At 47.2% G+C, this 13,041-nt stretch overlaps 1 protein-coding gene across 2 annotated transcripts in view; it reads right to left on the bottom strand.

Moving 5' to 3' along the window:
* Window positions 1-1,133: 1,133 nt before the first annotated feature.
* Window positions 1,134-13,041, bottom strand: part of LOC100355380 (patr class I histocompatibility antigen, A-2 alpha chain) — a 69,989-nt gene continuing 58,081 nt past the window's right edge. Inside the window, exons 1-8 of one of the 2 annotated variants that reach the window (XM_008262671.4) lie at window positions 5,026-5,185; window positions 4,504-4,773; window positions 3,629-3,892; window positions 2,784-3,059; window positions 2,550-2,663; window positions 2,102-2,134; window positions 1,957-2,004; window positions 1,134-1,830 (exon numbers count right to left, since the gene is read on the bottom strand). In XM_008262671.4, coding sequence (XP_008260893.3) covers window positions 1,820-1,830; window positions 1,957-2,004; window positions 2,102-2,134; window positions 2,550-2,663; window positions 2,784-3,059; window positions 3,629-3,892; window positions 4,504-4,773; window positions 5,026-5,101 — 1,092 coding nt within the window. In that variant the 5' untranslated portion in view covers window positions 5,102-5,185 and the 3' untranslated portion in view covers window positions 1,134-1,819. Of the gene's footprint in view, window positions 1,831-1,956; window positions 2,005-2,101; window positions 2,135-2,549; window positions 2,664-2,783; window positions 3,060-3,628; window positions 3,893-4,503; window positions 4,774-5,025; window positions 5,186-13,041 lie in introns of those variants that run through there. The other variant, XM_070074295.1, reaches the window with a different exon arrangement.

Genomic DNA, 13,041 nt, shown 5'->3' with positions numbered 1-13,041 from the left:
AAACCTGTCCAGGAGGGAGCTGGATAACTGTAGCCCTTCCCTCTTTCAATTCCTTCTCTCAGAGATCAGAATTTCTGTTGCCCAGTGTCTGGATACTTGTCTGTTTTTTCCTATGTCAATGTGAGTCTAGTGTTTAAGGCACAAGAATAAATCCAATTCTTCTTATTCTATCATGTCACAAAGCAAAAGCCAATGAACTGAATTTTTATAGCCAATTATTTTATACAAAGATTTATTTATTTTAAAGGCAGAGCGACAGGTACAAAGAGAGAGACACACACAAAGAGAGAGAGAGAGAGGGAGGGAGGGAGATTTTCATCCATGGGTTCACTCCCAAAATGGCTGCAATAGCTGGGGATGGGCCAGGATGAAACCAGGAACCAGGATTCCCTCTGGATCCTCCACAGGGGTGGCAGCAGCAGCCCAAGTACCTGGACCATCCTCTCTGCTTTTCTTAGGCCTTAGCAGGGAGCTGGATTGGAAGATGAACAGCCTGGACTCAAACCGGTGCCACATGGGAGGCTTATGCTGCTGGTGCCTGCCTAGGAATCTTGTTCCTTTAAAAAGACTGGAAAAAAAAAAAAAAAAAAAACACAGAAATAACAACCTAGAAAACAGCCCCAGAATAAGGGCAGGGCTGAATAGGTCTGAATAGGTCTGAAAAGTCCTGTCTTGCACCACAGGGACTGCTGTCAGCAGGGGCTGCTCTGGGCCTTGTGAGACAGGAAAGACAAGTCACCCTGCTGTCAGAGACAGCAGACTGCTGGAGAAGAAAGGAACCTAGCTCATAACAAGAGCAGGCATAGTCCTCCATGGAACCCAATACTGAAAAGGTTAGAGCTGAGGGCTTGCCCACACAAGCTCTCACTGCCCATGGTGCTAGTGTTAGGATAAGGCTTGGGCTTTATCCTAGTTCTAAGATCAAAGATCCTGGCTGGACAACTACTACTGTGGCACAAGATCAAAGGGGCAGCCAAGGTGACCCTGGGATACCTGTTGTCCACCGTGTGGATAGCTGTCTATTTTTTCATATGTCTATCTGAATTGGTAGAATTTAAGTAAAAAGAATACATACAGACTTGGTTATCCTTTTGTGGCCCCAAGCAAAAGCCAATGAACTGAATTTTATCAAGTCATTTTTTAAATAAATAAACATTTATTAAAAAGATGAGGAGAGAGATATTTTTCCATTCACTGCTTCACTACTTGATTGGCAGCAACAGTGCTGGCTGGAACAGGCTGAAACCAGGAGCCAGCTACAAAGCGATTATCAAAGCCCACGATGGAGTGAGCATAACTGGGCCCGGCTGCACAACACTGGGCCCCTCATGGAAAGTCCTCAGTTTCTGTCCCTGCCTGTAACAGACTCAACCTAGCAAACACATGGATTCCCAGAGGTGCTCAGGTCACCTTCCATTTATTTCACCTCTCAAATTGGAAAGCTCTTATTATTCTCTAATTAAACAATCAAAATCTCAGGGAAGAATTTTAAAAAATTATTTCTTTCCAGACTCTTACTCCCAATAGGGAAGTAAGAAGTTGGAGTCCATTGTTGCAGTTCGTGGTTAAAACGATGGAGACATCCCAGCCCCATGTAGCTGGAACAGGAAGTTGGTTGGGAAGAGAATACAGGTCAGAGTGGGGGAGGCCTTGGTGGGCATGTAAGGCCAGCCTCCCAGCATCCTACTTCATGGCATCATCACACAGACACATTCAGATGCAAGCTGAGAAGGAGAAGTCAGGAACTCTTAAAGTGGATGCTCCGGGAGGAGAGGTCTTGAACAAAGCTTGCGTCACGCAGTGCCACTCAAGGCACGTCTCATGCTGTGGCTGTAAACAATGAGGAACAACTCAGATCAGTCACCTTATGTGGTGACACTTTGAACAGCCCACCATATACTCAACATTCAAATAAAAAAAATTCCTCTCTGCCCAGTCCCCTCTCCCAGGTCTCACCTGTAGAAGCCGTGAGAGACATATGAGAATCCTGGGAATTCTTGCTGTCTGCGATAGAATAAAACAGGATCTGGTCAGAGCCAAAAGGGGTGTGGCTGAAGGAGGAATCATGGGGGTCTCAGGGACCTCCCCACGTCACACTCACCTGTAGACTCAGCATACCTCCTTCCATTATTAACTGTAGAATGAAAATACTATGCATGAGGCCAAGGATAAGGCAAGGCCATGAGGTCCTGGACCCCAAGGATGTTTCCAGAACATGACTGCAGGCCCAGGGCAAGATCAGGAAACAGGAGGACAGGAGAAGAGAAGGAATGGAGCAACCACCTCCCTGGAGGTCTGTCCTCAGTAAGGGGCTTTCCCCAGCGACCTCCAATGCCGGGAATCAGGTCCCCATCACGGCAGTCATCAGGGTGATGCTTCACCTTCATTCTCATACACACTTTGTAAGAGAGCACCAGCTAACAGGGCCCCTAGCCTGATAAGCATGTGCGTGCATGTAAGCACATGTATGACTGGTACTTCCCAGTAAGCAGGCAGCAGCTCCCAGTGGGACAAGGAAAACTCAGACTGCAGCCCTCACCCCTCCCTACCTGAGCTCTTCCTCTTCCTCATCACAAATGCAACCACAGCTGCTGTGACCACAGCTCCGAGGACCAGGCCAGCAACTACTCCCACACTGAGCGTGGTGGGCTGAGCAGGAGGCTCTGAGAGGGAAGGAAGGGGAGGTGAGGGCTCTGACCCCAGGGCTCAGCCCTGCCCCTGCTAAAGGCCCCAGCAGGGCTCTGCCCTCCCCTCAGAGGCCCCGCCCCTCCTGTCCTCCTCACCCCATCTCAGGGTGAGGGGCTCGGGCAGCCCCTCGTGCTGCACACGGCACGTGTATCTCTGCTCCTCCCCAGAAGGCACCACCACAGCCGCCCACTTCTGGAAGCTTCCGTCGCCCCCAGGCCTGGTCTCCACGAGCTCCATGTCCTGGGTCTGGTCCTCTCCATCCCGCTGCCAGGTCAGCGAGATCTCCTTAGGGTAGAAGCCCAGGGCCCAGCACCTCAGGGTGGCCTCCTTGTCAGAGATGGGGTGGTGGGCCACATGTGTCTTGGGGGGATCTGAAGGGAAGATTCAAGAAATTCAGAGGTTTTTCTGGATCTCCCATGGACCACTGAAGTAGCCCCAGGACCATCCTAAGAATGGACAGGACACTTGGAGTGGGGCAGTGAGTGCAGACCTCAGACACCAGGCTGGACTCAGATATCTGGAATAATCGCCCATTCCTGTAAAGTTCTAGAATCAGAGTGAGCCCAGGTATGAAGCTCAGGTCTCAGAGAGTTCATGTCTGACCTGAGTGGAGGTCAAAGACTGAAAAGGGAAATCAGTCCTCTGGAGACCTCGGGTGGGGGCCCTGACACCCACGGTTGAAGGTCATACGGCTCAGTAATTTCGGGGATCCTCTTACTTTTCAACACGGCAGAGACTGGATCCCTTAATGATGCCAGAGAGAAGCACAGGCCCTCAGATTCACTGCTTCACACAGGATCTGGAAACCCAGCAGGATTCTTCCGCCTCCGGAGCTGAGGGAGGCAGTGCTCTAACCTGGATACTCTCTTGTTCTCTCTCTTGTGAGACTCGGGCTGGGAGACTGACCCGTGATAAGGAGGTGCCCCATGGTCCCACGTACCTACGCGCTGCAGGGTCTCCTTCCCCATCTCCAGGAACCCACGGAGCCACTCCACACACGCGCCCTCCAGGTAGGACGTGCACTGCTTCCCATCCCACTCGGGCTTCCAGATGTTAGGCCTGGTGTCCACCGCGGTCCAGGAGTGCAGGTGTTCATTCAGGACGAGGTAGTCGGCGCCGTCGTAGGCTAAGATACTGTATCCCCGGAGGAAGCGCCCGTCTGGCCCCACTTCGCAGCCATACATCCCCTGGATGGTGTGAGACCCTGGCCCCGCCGTGCCCAGTACTCAGCCCTGGCACCTCAAGAACTCCCCCGCTCCCAGAACAAATGCACCCAGTACTGCCCAGTGTTCCCAGAGTCCGTGCAGCGATATAATGGTCAGCGCCTTTTTTTTTTTTTTTTTTTTTTTTTTTTTTTTTTTTTGACAGGCAGAGCGGGCAGTGAGAGAGAGAAAGGTCTTCCTTTCTCCGTTGGTTCACCCTCCAATGGCCGCTGCAGCCCAGGAGCCAACTGTTTCTCCTGGTCTCCCTTGCCGGTGCAGGGCCCAAGCACTTGGGCCATTCTCCACTGCACTCCCAGGCCACAGCAGAGAGCTGGACAGGAAGAGGAGCAACCAGGACAGAATCCGGCACCCTGACCGGGACTAGAACCCGGTGTGCCGGCGCCGCAGGTGGAGGATTAGCCTATTGAGCCAAGGCCCCTCCAAGGTCAGCGCCTTTTACCACCTCAACTGAAACCCAGCCACAGCGAGTCCCCCCCCTCCCCCCGCTCTTGCTGGTTAAGGAGATGCGCGTGTCCCAAGGCCACAGGGTGAAGCTCTGAGGAGACCTGGGACTGGAAGGGGCCGCGGACTGCAATCTGCCCGGGTCACTCACCTTCCTCGCTCTGGTTGTAGTAGATGCGCAGGTTGCTCAGGTACTCCCGGAAACTCAGTGTGCCCCATTCGAATCTCTGCCTGTGCATGTCCCAGTACCTAGGCTCCACCTGCCGCATCCACGGCGCCCGAGGCTCCATACCCGCAGCCGCGGCGTCGCTGTCGAAGCGCGCGAACTGCGTGTCATCCACGTAGCCCACGGCGAGGAATCGCGGCTCTCCCAGGCCAGGCCGGGACACCGAAGTGAAGAAATGCCTCATGGAGTGCGAGCCTGCGGGCGACAGGGGCTGGGGTCCTGCGCGGGACTCCTGGGTCCGAGGTGCACAGGACTAAAGGTGGTGAGGCTGCACAAGGTGACTGCACAAGGGCCTGGGAAGGGGAGGGGGCGGGACCGGGGCAGCCAAGGTGGGAGGGGGGAGTGCGGGGGGCGGGGAGGAGAAGCTACCCCGGGATCCGAGGTCCTGCGGTGCCGACTCCCGCTCCTGTCTCGCAGAGGTCATCTCCCTCCCAACCCCGCACTCACCCGCCCAGGTCTCGGTCAGGGTCAGGGCTCCAGCGAGCAGCGGGAGGAGGGTCCCAGGCGCCATGGATCCCATCATCTGAGTCTTGGGAGAATCTGAGTCACTGCTGCTCCTTGAGGATTTTATAATCGGACCGGCGGCACTGATTGGCTCCTTTAGAAACTAGTCGACCAATGAGAGTGAGAAGCGGGCCTGCGTCACGAGTGTCCAGGCAGAAGGATCTGTCTGGAATCCTGAGAGGGGAAATGCAACTCCAGGATGAGAGACTCCCTGCCTCTTGGCTTCTTGGCCCAGTCCCCCCCACACACACACCCCGCCCTCGGACCCAGACCCTGAGAGCCACGCGGCATCTGAGATTTGACTCCAGGTTTCTGTAGGACCCGGAACCGAGGCTCCTTCCACACCGTCTTCCCGAGTCCAGGCTCGGGGGTAAGTCAGTAGGTCTCAGAAGTTTTGGCTCTAGGATCTCTGTGTGTTCTTTGGAATTAATGATGACCCCAAGGATAATTTTGTTTAGCCTTATATCTTCCAACTTAGAAGCGACAATCATTTAAAAGATTTAACTCGTTAGAATATCCCATGGCACATTCAAATAGTCTCTCCTCTCTCTTGCAGGCAGCCCGTCATCGTGTTCCACCATGAGGTCTTGCCAGAGGACCAGTGCCAGGGCCTGGTGCATGAGCCTCCAGGGCTGTGAGTAAAATAACCTCTCCTCTTTACAGAGTTACCCTGCCTCAGGTGTTTCCTCTTGGGATTAAAAACCACTCAGTACATGGAGCAAAATTGGAGTAAGTCAAGGATAGCCTACAGACATTTTCAGAGGCTATGGTGTCAGTGTCTTATTTTCCGTGTCCCTTAGACCTCCTCATGCTGGATGATGGGAAATGAAAATGGTGGAGAAAACCTAAGGGGGAGCCAACAGGATGAAGGCAACCAGGGAGCCTGCATAAGGGAGAAGCCAAGGGCTGTTCAGGGAGAGTGAAGGAGGTCCGTGATGTCAGCCCTTCCCAGGTGTGTAAGCACAGAGGCCATGCCTGGCCCGGCCAGAGCTGTGGGACAGGCACCTTCACAAAGATGACGTGGTGGGCACTGGACTTGCTTGGATGTCTTCATGAGAATAAAGTGCATTTGTGTTACTCTAGTAGGACGCCACTGATGGGGTAAATGATACAGAACAGAGGTTTATTGTCACAGTTTTGCATGCTGTGAAGTCCAAGATCAAGGTCAAGGCTCTGGCAATGTCCTTCCTCCTGCACTCTCACAGGCCTGGGGGTGAGAGGGCAAGTGAGGGGGCCGCAGAGGCCAGAGTGGGCAAACTGCTCCTGGCCTGATGGCGTTCAACGTTAGCAAGTGTGGAATCCTCTAGACCCACACAACTCCCATCAGCCCCATCTACAAACGCCACCACATCAGGGATCATGTTTCCAACACACGAACCTTGATAGACAAATTCTAACCATGGAGGAGATGCTAGAAGTGAGTTTGGGAGAAATTTAGTAATGAGTATGAAAGAAACTAACCAAGTGAAGGAACAGACATTGCTTAAATCCAGGGAAATGAAAAAGTCAATTAACAAAAGATAAGTAATTACAGCTACTAGTCTGCTTGTTCCTAGCATTTACATGGTTATAAGAATGTAGACACTGAATCCTGAGCTGACCAAAATTATAAAATAAGTATATTGGGAAAGGGAACTATCCAATAAAAATGACACATAAAACTGAAATACAAAGGAGGAGAACTGTAGCATGCCGTTTCAAAGCACAGAAGTAGCAAGAAAAGGAGCAGTGAAAGAAATGGCACAGAATGCCTCTGGGGTCAGCCCTGGAGTCCCCAGAGCATGGAGATTCCTGGCCTCACAGGAAGCCTGCAGCAGGATTTGACTTTGTGACCATGTCCCTAGGTCCATTTAAAAGGATTCAATATTTTTATTTACTTTTCCATTGACAGATAATAGCTGTACATCTTTATCATGTTTCAGTACATTAAATATCACACAATTGAGGATATTTAGATTTTCCATCATCTCAAGTATCTGTTGTCGCTCCCCCTCTTCATGGAGGAACGACACAAACCCTGCCTAGGCTTCATATCCGAGTCACGGCACCATTATGTCGCTCCCCGTCTTCGCGGAGGAACGACACAGGACCCTGCGCTGTTCTTTCGTCTGCTCGGCCCTCCCCAGGTTTGCTGCTGGTTCTTCCCGGGTTGGCTACCGTCCCTCCACCTCCGTGGAGGGGCGGGCCCCCTGCCACTTTCCCCACTTCCGCAGGGAAGCGGCACACCGCCGGCCGGCTCTCTCGGGGGCTGCACAGGTGTTCCCTCAGATGTTCCCCTTAGATGTTCCTGGTGCATGTTGTCTCTCTCCTCCTTTATAGTCCTCTTCCACCAATCCCAACTCTGCTACCCACATGCCGAGTACACTGCTCTCCTCCAATCAGGAGCAGGTCCTACAGTTTATTGGTTGAACTGGAGGCAGCTGTGTAGAAGCTGTTTCTCCCTTCTCAGCGCCATATTGTGGGAGAGCAGATGCATAGAATAAGTCTTAATTCCAGTAACTTAGTCTAGTCCGAGTTGCTCCCAGTTGCTCCCCACATCTGTCACTTCTTGCCAGCAAGGCCATCACCTGATGCAGCCCCAAGCCAGGAACCAGAACCTAGAGCCAGGACAAAACTGATTTCTTTATAACTTACCTAGTCGGTAATGTTTCCTTATTACCAACAGAAAACAAGAATTACAGGTGTTACAGATACATTAAAAATGCCAAATCTTCCTGTCCATGAAGGGGGTGTGTGTCTCCATTCATTTCTGTACACTTCAATTTATTTCATCAATGTTTTTACAGTTTTCATTTTGTAAAGAATTTTCTCCTCCTTGGCTAAGTTTATTCTGAGGTAGTTAATTTTATTTTTTGTAGCAGTTGTAAGTGGAATTAATTTCTTGATTTCTTGTTCAGAAAGTTTTCCATTGCTCTATAGAAATACTGCTGATTTTTTTTAGCATGTTGATTTTCTGTCTTGGCAACTCTAATGACATCATTTGCTGATTCTGTTTTTGCTGGAGTTAGAATTATTAATATATATATATATGATGTGATCTGTAAACAGAGACAGTTTGATTTCCTAATTTCCATTTTCTTTGCCTTTTATTTCTTTCTCTTGTTTAATTGCTCTAACAAGTGGTGAAAAAGAGCATCCTTGTCTTGGTCTTTCTTTTTTAATAAAGATTTATCTTTCGTTCTTTCTTTCAATAGGCAGAGTGGCACTGAGAGTGGAGGGAGAGGAGAGAGAGAGAGAGAGAGAGAGAGAGAGAGCGCTCTTCCATCTGCTGGTTCACTCCCTAAATGCCCACAATAGCCAAGGTCAGGCCAAGCTGAAGCCAGGAACTCAGAACTCCATCTGGGTCTCCTACATGGTTAGAAGGGGTCCATGTACTTGAGTGAGTCATCCTCTGTTGCTTTTCCAGGTGCATTAGCAGGAAGCCAGATTGCAGGTGGAGCACCAGGACTTAAACCCATACTATAATAGGGGATGTTGGTGTTGGAAGCATGGTTTAACTCACTGCACCACAACGCCCACCCCTTCCCTTTTAGAGTAAGAGTTGTCTTTTATTCCTGATTTACCAAGATTGTTTTATCATGAATAGGTAAATATTTATTTTTATAATACTTTCTCGACAAGAAGATGATCCTATGTTTGTTTGCCTTTATTCTATTAATTGGGTAAATTAGATTGATTTTTATATACTCATTCAATGTTGCATCCTTGAATAAAATTGATGTGGTCATAGTATATTCTATTCCATTTGCTGGTACTTGGTTAAGGATTCATGAGAGATGTTTGTCTGAAGTTTCCTTTTTTCATGAAAAGCTCAAATTTTTACTAAGTTTACAAATTTGCAAAACCATCACCACAGTCCCATCATAGAAATGGTCCATCCCCTTGAAAGATTCCTTGTGCCAATTTGCAGTCACTTGTCTTCACACTCTCAGTTCCAGGCAAACATCAATTTGCTTTTGTAATATATATACATTTGTTTTTCTGGACATTTCATATACGTGGAATCAAACAATATATGGTCCTTTGTATCTGGCTTCTTTCACTTATAATAATGTCTGAGGTTTACACATTTTGTCCCTTTTATTGTTGAATATTACCCTAGGGTATGGATATACTTCATTTTATTTATCCATTCACCAGGGTGAAAAAGCTTTAATTACAACATCAATTTCATTTGAGCGGCTGGAGCCATTGATACTATCTGATATCTCTTGTGGGTGTATAATGTCTTTGCAGAGTCCTAAGACCATTTCTGAGAATAAAGTCCTGGAAGGAAGATGAAGCCAATGATCATGAACATTTGTACATTAATAGAAACAACCAGAGTGTGCTCCAGGTGAACTGAAATAGAATACATTGCCATCGGTGATGTGTATGAATGTCAGTTGCCTGCCTCCATTACCAACACTGTAGGCTGTCAGTCCTCGCCCCAGCACAACTGGTCAGTGAAGACCATTTCAGTGTTGAGCTATACTGCATTGCTTTCTTTATTAGCACTGTTGTGTGTATTGTTCATACACAGCCCGTTCACCCTCAGCCTAATTTTCTCTACCTTTATGAACATTCCAGGCCTCTCTCACTTCACTCTGTGACACAATTCTTGTTTTGTTATTTTGTATAACCTAGAGCACAATACATATTTAAGCATTCCCTTCATTAGATGCACCTTATTCAGCTTGTGTGGCCATAAAGGAAATCACATCAATGGGGTCTTAAAACACACACATTCACTTCCATGCGCTTCTGGAGGCTAGAGGTGCCAGACCAAGGTGCCAGGTGCTGGGTTCCCACCTTGCCGTCTTTGTCACAAGGCTTGCCTTCCCACCAGTCTCCAGTCACATGTGCCTTATTTCCACTGGAGACCTCACCACAGTGGCCTTTGGTGTCCATGTGTTGAGCCTTGCTCTGCTCATGATGTGTTTTCTAAGATGACAGAGGCATAACCTATAGCATCACCTCTCACATCCATACTTGCACTTTCAGCAACAATCCCTTCAAGGAAATCTTGGCTTTTCTGGTCTGCACCTCAGAACTCTTCCAGTGTCTACTCATTACCAGTTCCCAGGTCTTTTCTATCTTTCTTGTACTCATTAAAGTAGCATTGTGGGGCGGCTGTCCAGGTTCTTGCCTTTAGCACAGGAAGGAATTCAAGGATGAAACATAGGTAAAGGGCAGCAGAAAAGCAAGATTTATTTCCGTACAAAGCAAAAGGACACGCTCAGGAAGGAATGTGGGCATGCGAGAGAGAGAGAGAGAGAGAGTGAGCGAGCATGGGTACAGTTTTAAAACCAGCCTGCTGCACTTCATCCACTTCCCTGCTAATGGCCTGGGAAAGCAGCACAAAATGGACCAAGTGGCTGGGCCCCCAAACCCACGGGGGAGACCCAGATGAAGCTCCTGGCTCCTGGCTTTGGCCTGGCCCAGCCCAGGCCCTTGTAGCCATTTGCAGAATGAACCACTGATGGAAAATCTCTATCTCTCCATTTCTCTCTGTAACTCTTGACTTTCAAATAAATAAAATAAATCTTTTTAGAAAATAAAGAAATATTTTGGTAGCACTCAGTAGTGAAGCCATCTTCCAAGTTTTCCCCATTCAATAGGATGTTGGCCGTGGGTTTTTCATAAATTGCTTTGATTGTGTTGAGGAATGTTCTTTCCATACCCAGTTTGCTTAGAGTTTTCATCATGAAAGGGTGTTGTTTTTTATCAGATGCTTTCTCTGCATCTATTGAGATAATCATATTGTTTTTCTTCTGCAGTCTGTTAATGTGGTGTATCACATTGATTGATTTGTGAACATTGAACCATCCGTGCATACCAGGGATAAATCCCACTTGGTCTGGGTGGATGATCTTTCTGATGGGTTGTTGCATTCTATTGGCCAGTATTTTATTGAGGATTTTTGTGTCTATGTTCATCAGGGAAATTGGTCTGTGATTCTCTTAGACTGCTACATCTTTTTCAGGTTTAGGAATTAAGGTAATGCTGGCTTCATAGGAAAAGTTTGGGAGGATTCCCTCTATTTCAATTGTTCTGAATAGTTTGAGAAGAATTGGAGTTAGTTCTTCTTTAATGCCTGGTAGAATTCTGCAGTGAATATATCTGGTCCTGGACTTTTCTTTGTTGGTAGGGCCTTTATTACTGATTCAATTTCTGACTAAGTTATGAGTCTGTTTAGGTTTTCTATGTCTTCATGCTTCAATTGAGGTAGGTTGTATGTGTCCAGGAATCTATCCATTTCTGATAGATTTTCCTGTTTGATGGCGTTCAACTCTTTGTAGTAATTTCTGATGACTCTTTTTATTTCTGTGGTGTCTGTTGTTACATTCCCTTTTTCATCTGATCTTATTGATTTGCATCATTTCTCTCCTTTTTTTAGTTAGTTGGGCCAATGGTGTGTCAAATTTTTTTATTTTTTCACAAAACCAGCTCTTTGTTTTGCTGATCTTTTGTAATGTTTTTTGTAATCAATTTTGTTGATTTCTTCTCTAATTTTAATTATTTCTCTTCTCTTACTGGTTTTGGGTTTGGTTTGCTGCAGTTTTTCTAGATCCTTGAGATGCATTGATAGTTCATTTCTTTGGTGTCTTTCCAATTTCTTGATGTAGGCACCTAATGCTATAAACTTTCCTCTTAACACTGCTTTTCATGTTTCCCATAAGTTTTGATATGTCATGTTGTTATCTCCATTTACTTCCAGAAATTTTTTGATTTCTCTTTTGATTTCTTCTATGACCCACTGTTCATTCAGGAGCATGTTGTTCAGTCTCCATGTGTTTGTATATACTCTAGGGATTCCTGAATTGCTGATTTCCAGCTTCCTTCCACTGTGGTCTGAGAAGCTGCATAGTATGATTTCGATTCTTTTGAATTTGCTGAGACTTGCTTTATGGCCTAATATGTGGTCAATCCTGGCTTTTCACAAAGAATTTGGGAGGATTCTATGTCTTTCAATTGTTTTGAATAGCTTGAGAAGAACTGGAGTTAGTTCTTCTTTAAATGTCTGGTAGAATTCAGCAGTGAATCCATATGGTCCTGGACTTTTCTTTGTTGGGAGGGCCTTTATTACTGATGCAATTTCTGACTCGGTTATGGGTCTGTTTAGGTTTTCTATGTCTTCATGGTTTCATTAAGGTAGGTTGTATGTGTCCAGGAATCTATCCTTTTCTGCTAGATTTCTCAGTTTGCTGCATACAACTCTTTGTAATAATTTCAGATGACTCTTTATTTTTGTGGTCTGTTGTTATGTTAGGTAGGAAGTCAGAAATTGAGCCTATATGTGTATGAGAAAGACCTGAAGACCAGCACCTACTGCAGAAGCTCCAGAAGCCCAGCATCTTGCACTTCAAAGTCCTGCCCGGATCCTGATGACCTTCCAGGGAGTCCTGCCCCTTCTACCCAAGAACCTTCCAGGTACTGACTAGTATAAGCACTTCAGAGTCCCACCCAGATCCTGATGACCTTCCAGGGGGTCCTGCCCCTTCTACCTGGCCTGATAAACACCCTTTATCTAAGGTGGGGTGATACCAGCCAGGCTTCCCCTGTCTGATAACTTCAGGGGGAAAAACTCAGAAAGCAATTTTTCATATTTACACCCAACAAGTCCTTTGTTTGGGAGAAGAAGAAGGAGAGGAGGAGGGAAAGGGCAGGAAGGCAAGACCCATCCCCTAAAAAATCCCAGACTAAATGTGAACTACGCACGCTCTCTCAGGTTCTGTCTGGAAAGTTGCCCATCCGTTCTTACAGATGTCCCTACCCTAATAAACCTTGCTATTTTGCTTTTCTCTGCTCTCTGTCTCACACCTGAATTCTTTCTTGCATGAAGACAAGGACCCTTTGCTTCTTTGGTAACAGTTGCATACCCTATTCATCTCTCATGTTGTTGATCTTGGTCTTCACACTCCTTTTTTTGGTTAGTTGGGCCAATGGTGTGTAAGTTTTGCTTAGTTTTTCAAAATA

This window comes from Oryctolagus cuniculus, chromosome 5 (assembly GCF_964237555.1).
Source record: "Oryctolagus cuniculus chromosome 5, mOryCun1.1, whole genome shotgun sequence".
Taxonomy (NCBI): domain Eukaryota; kingdom Metazoa; phylum Chordata; class Mammalia; order Lagomorpha; family Leporidae; genus Oryctolagus; species Oryctolagus cuniculus.
This window is presented reverse-complemented; position numbering and strand designations above follow the sequence as displayed.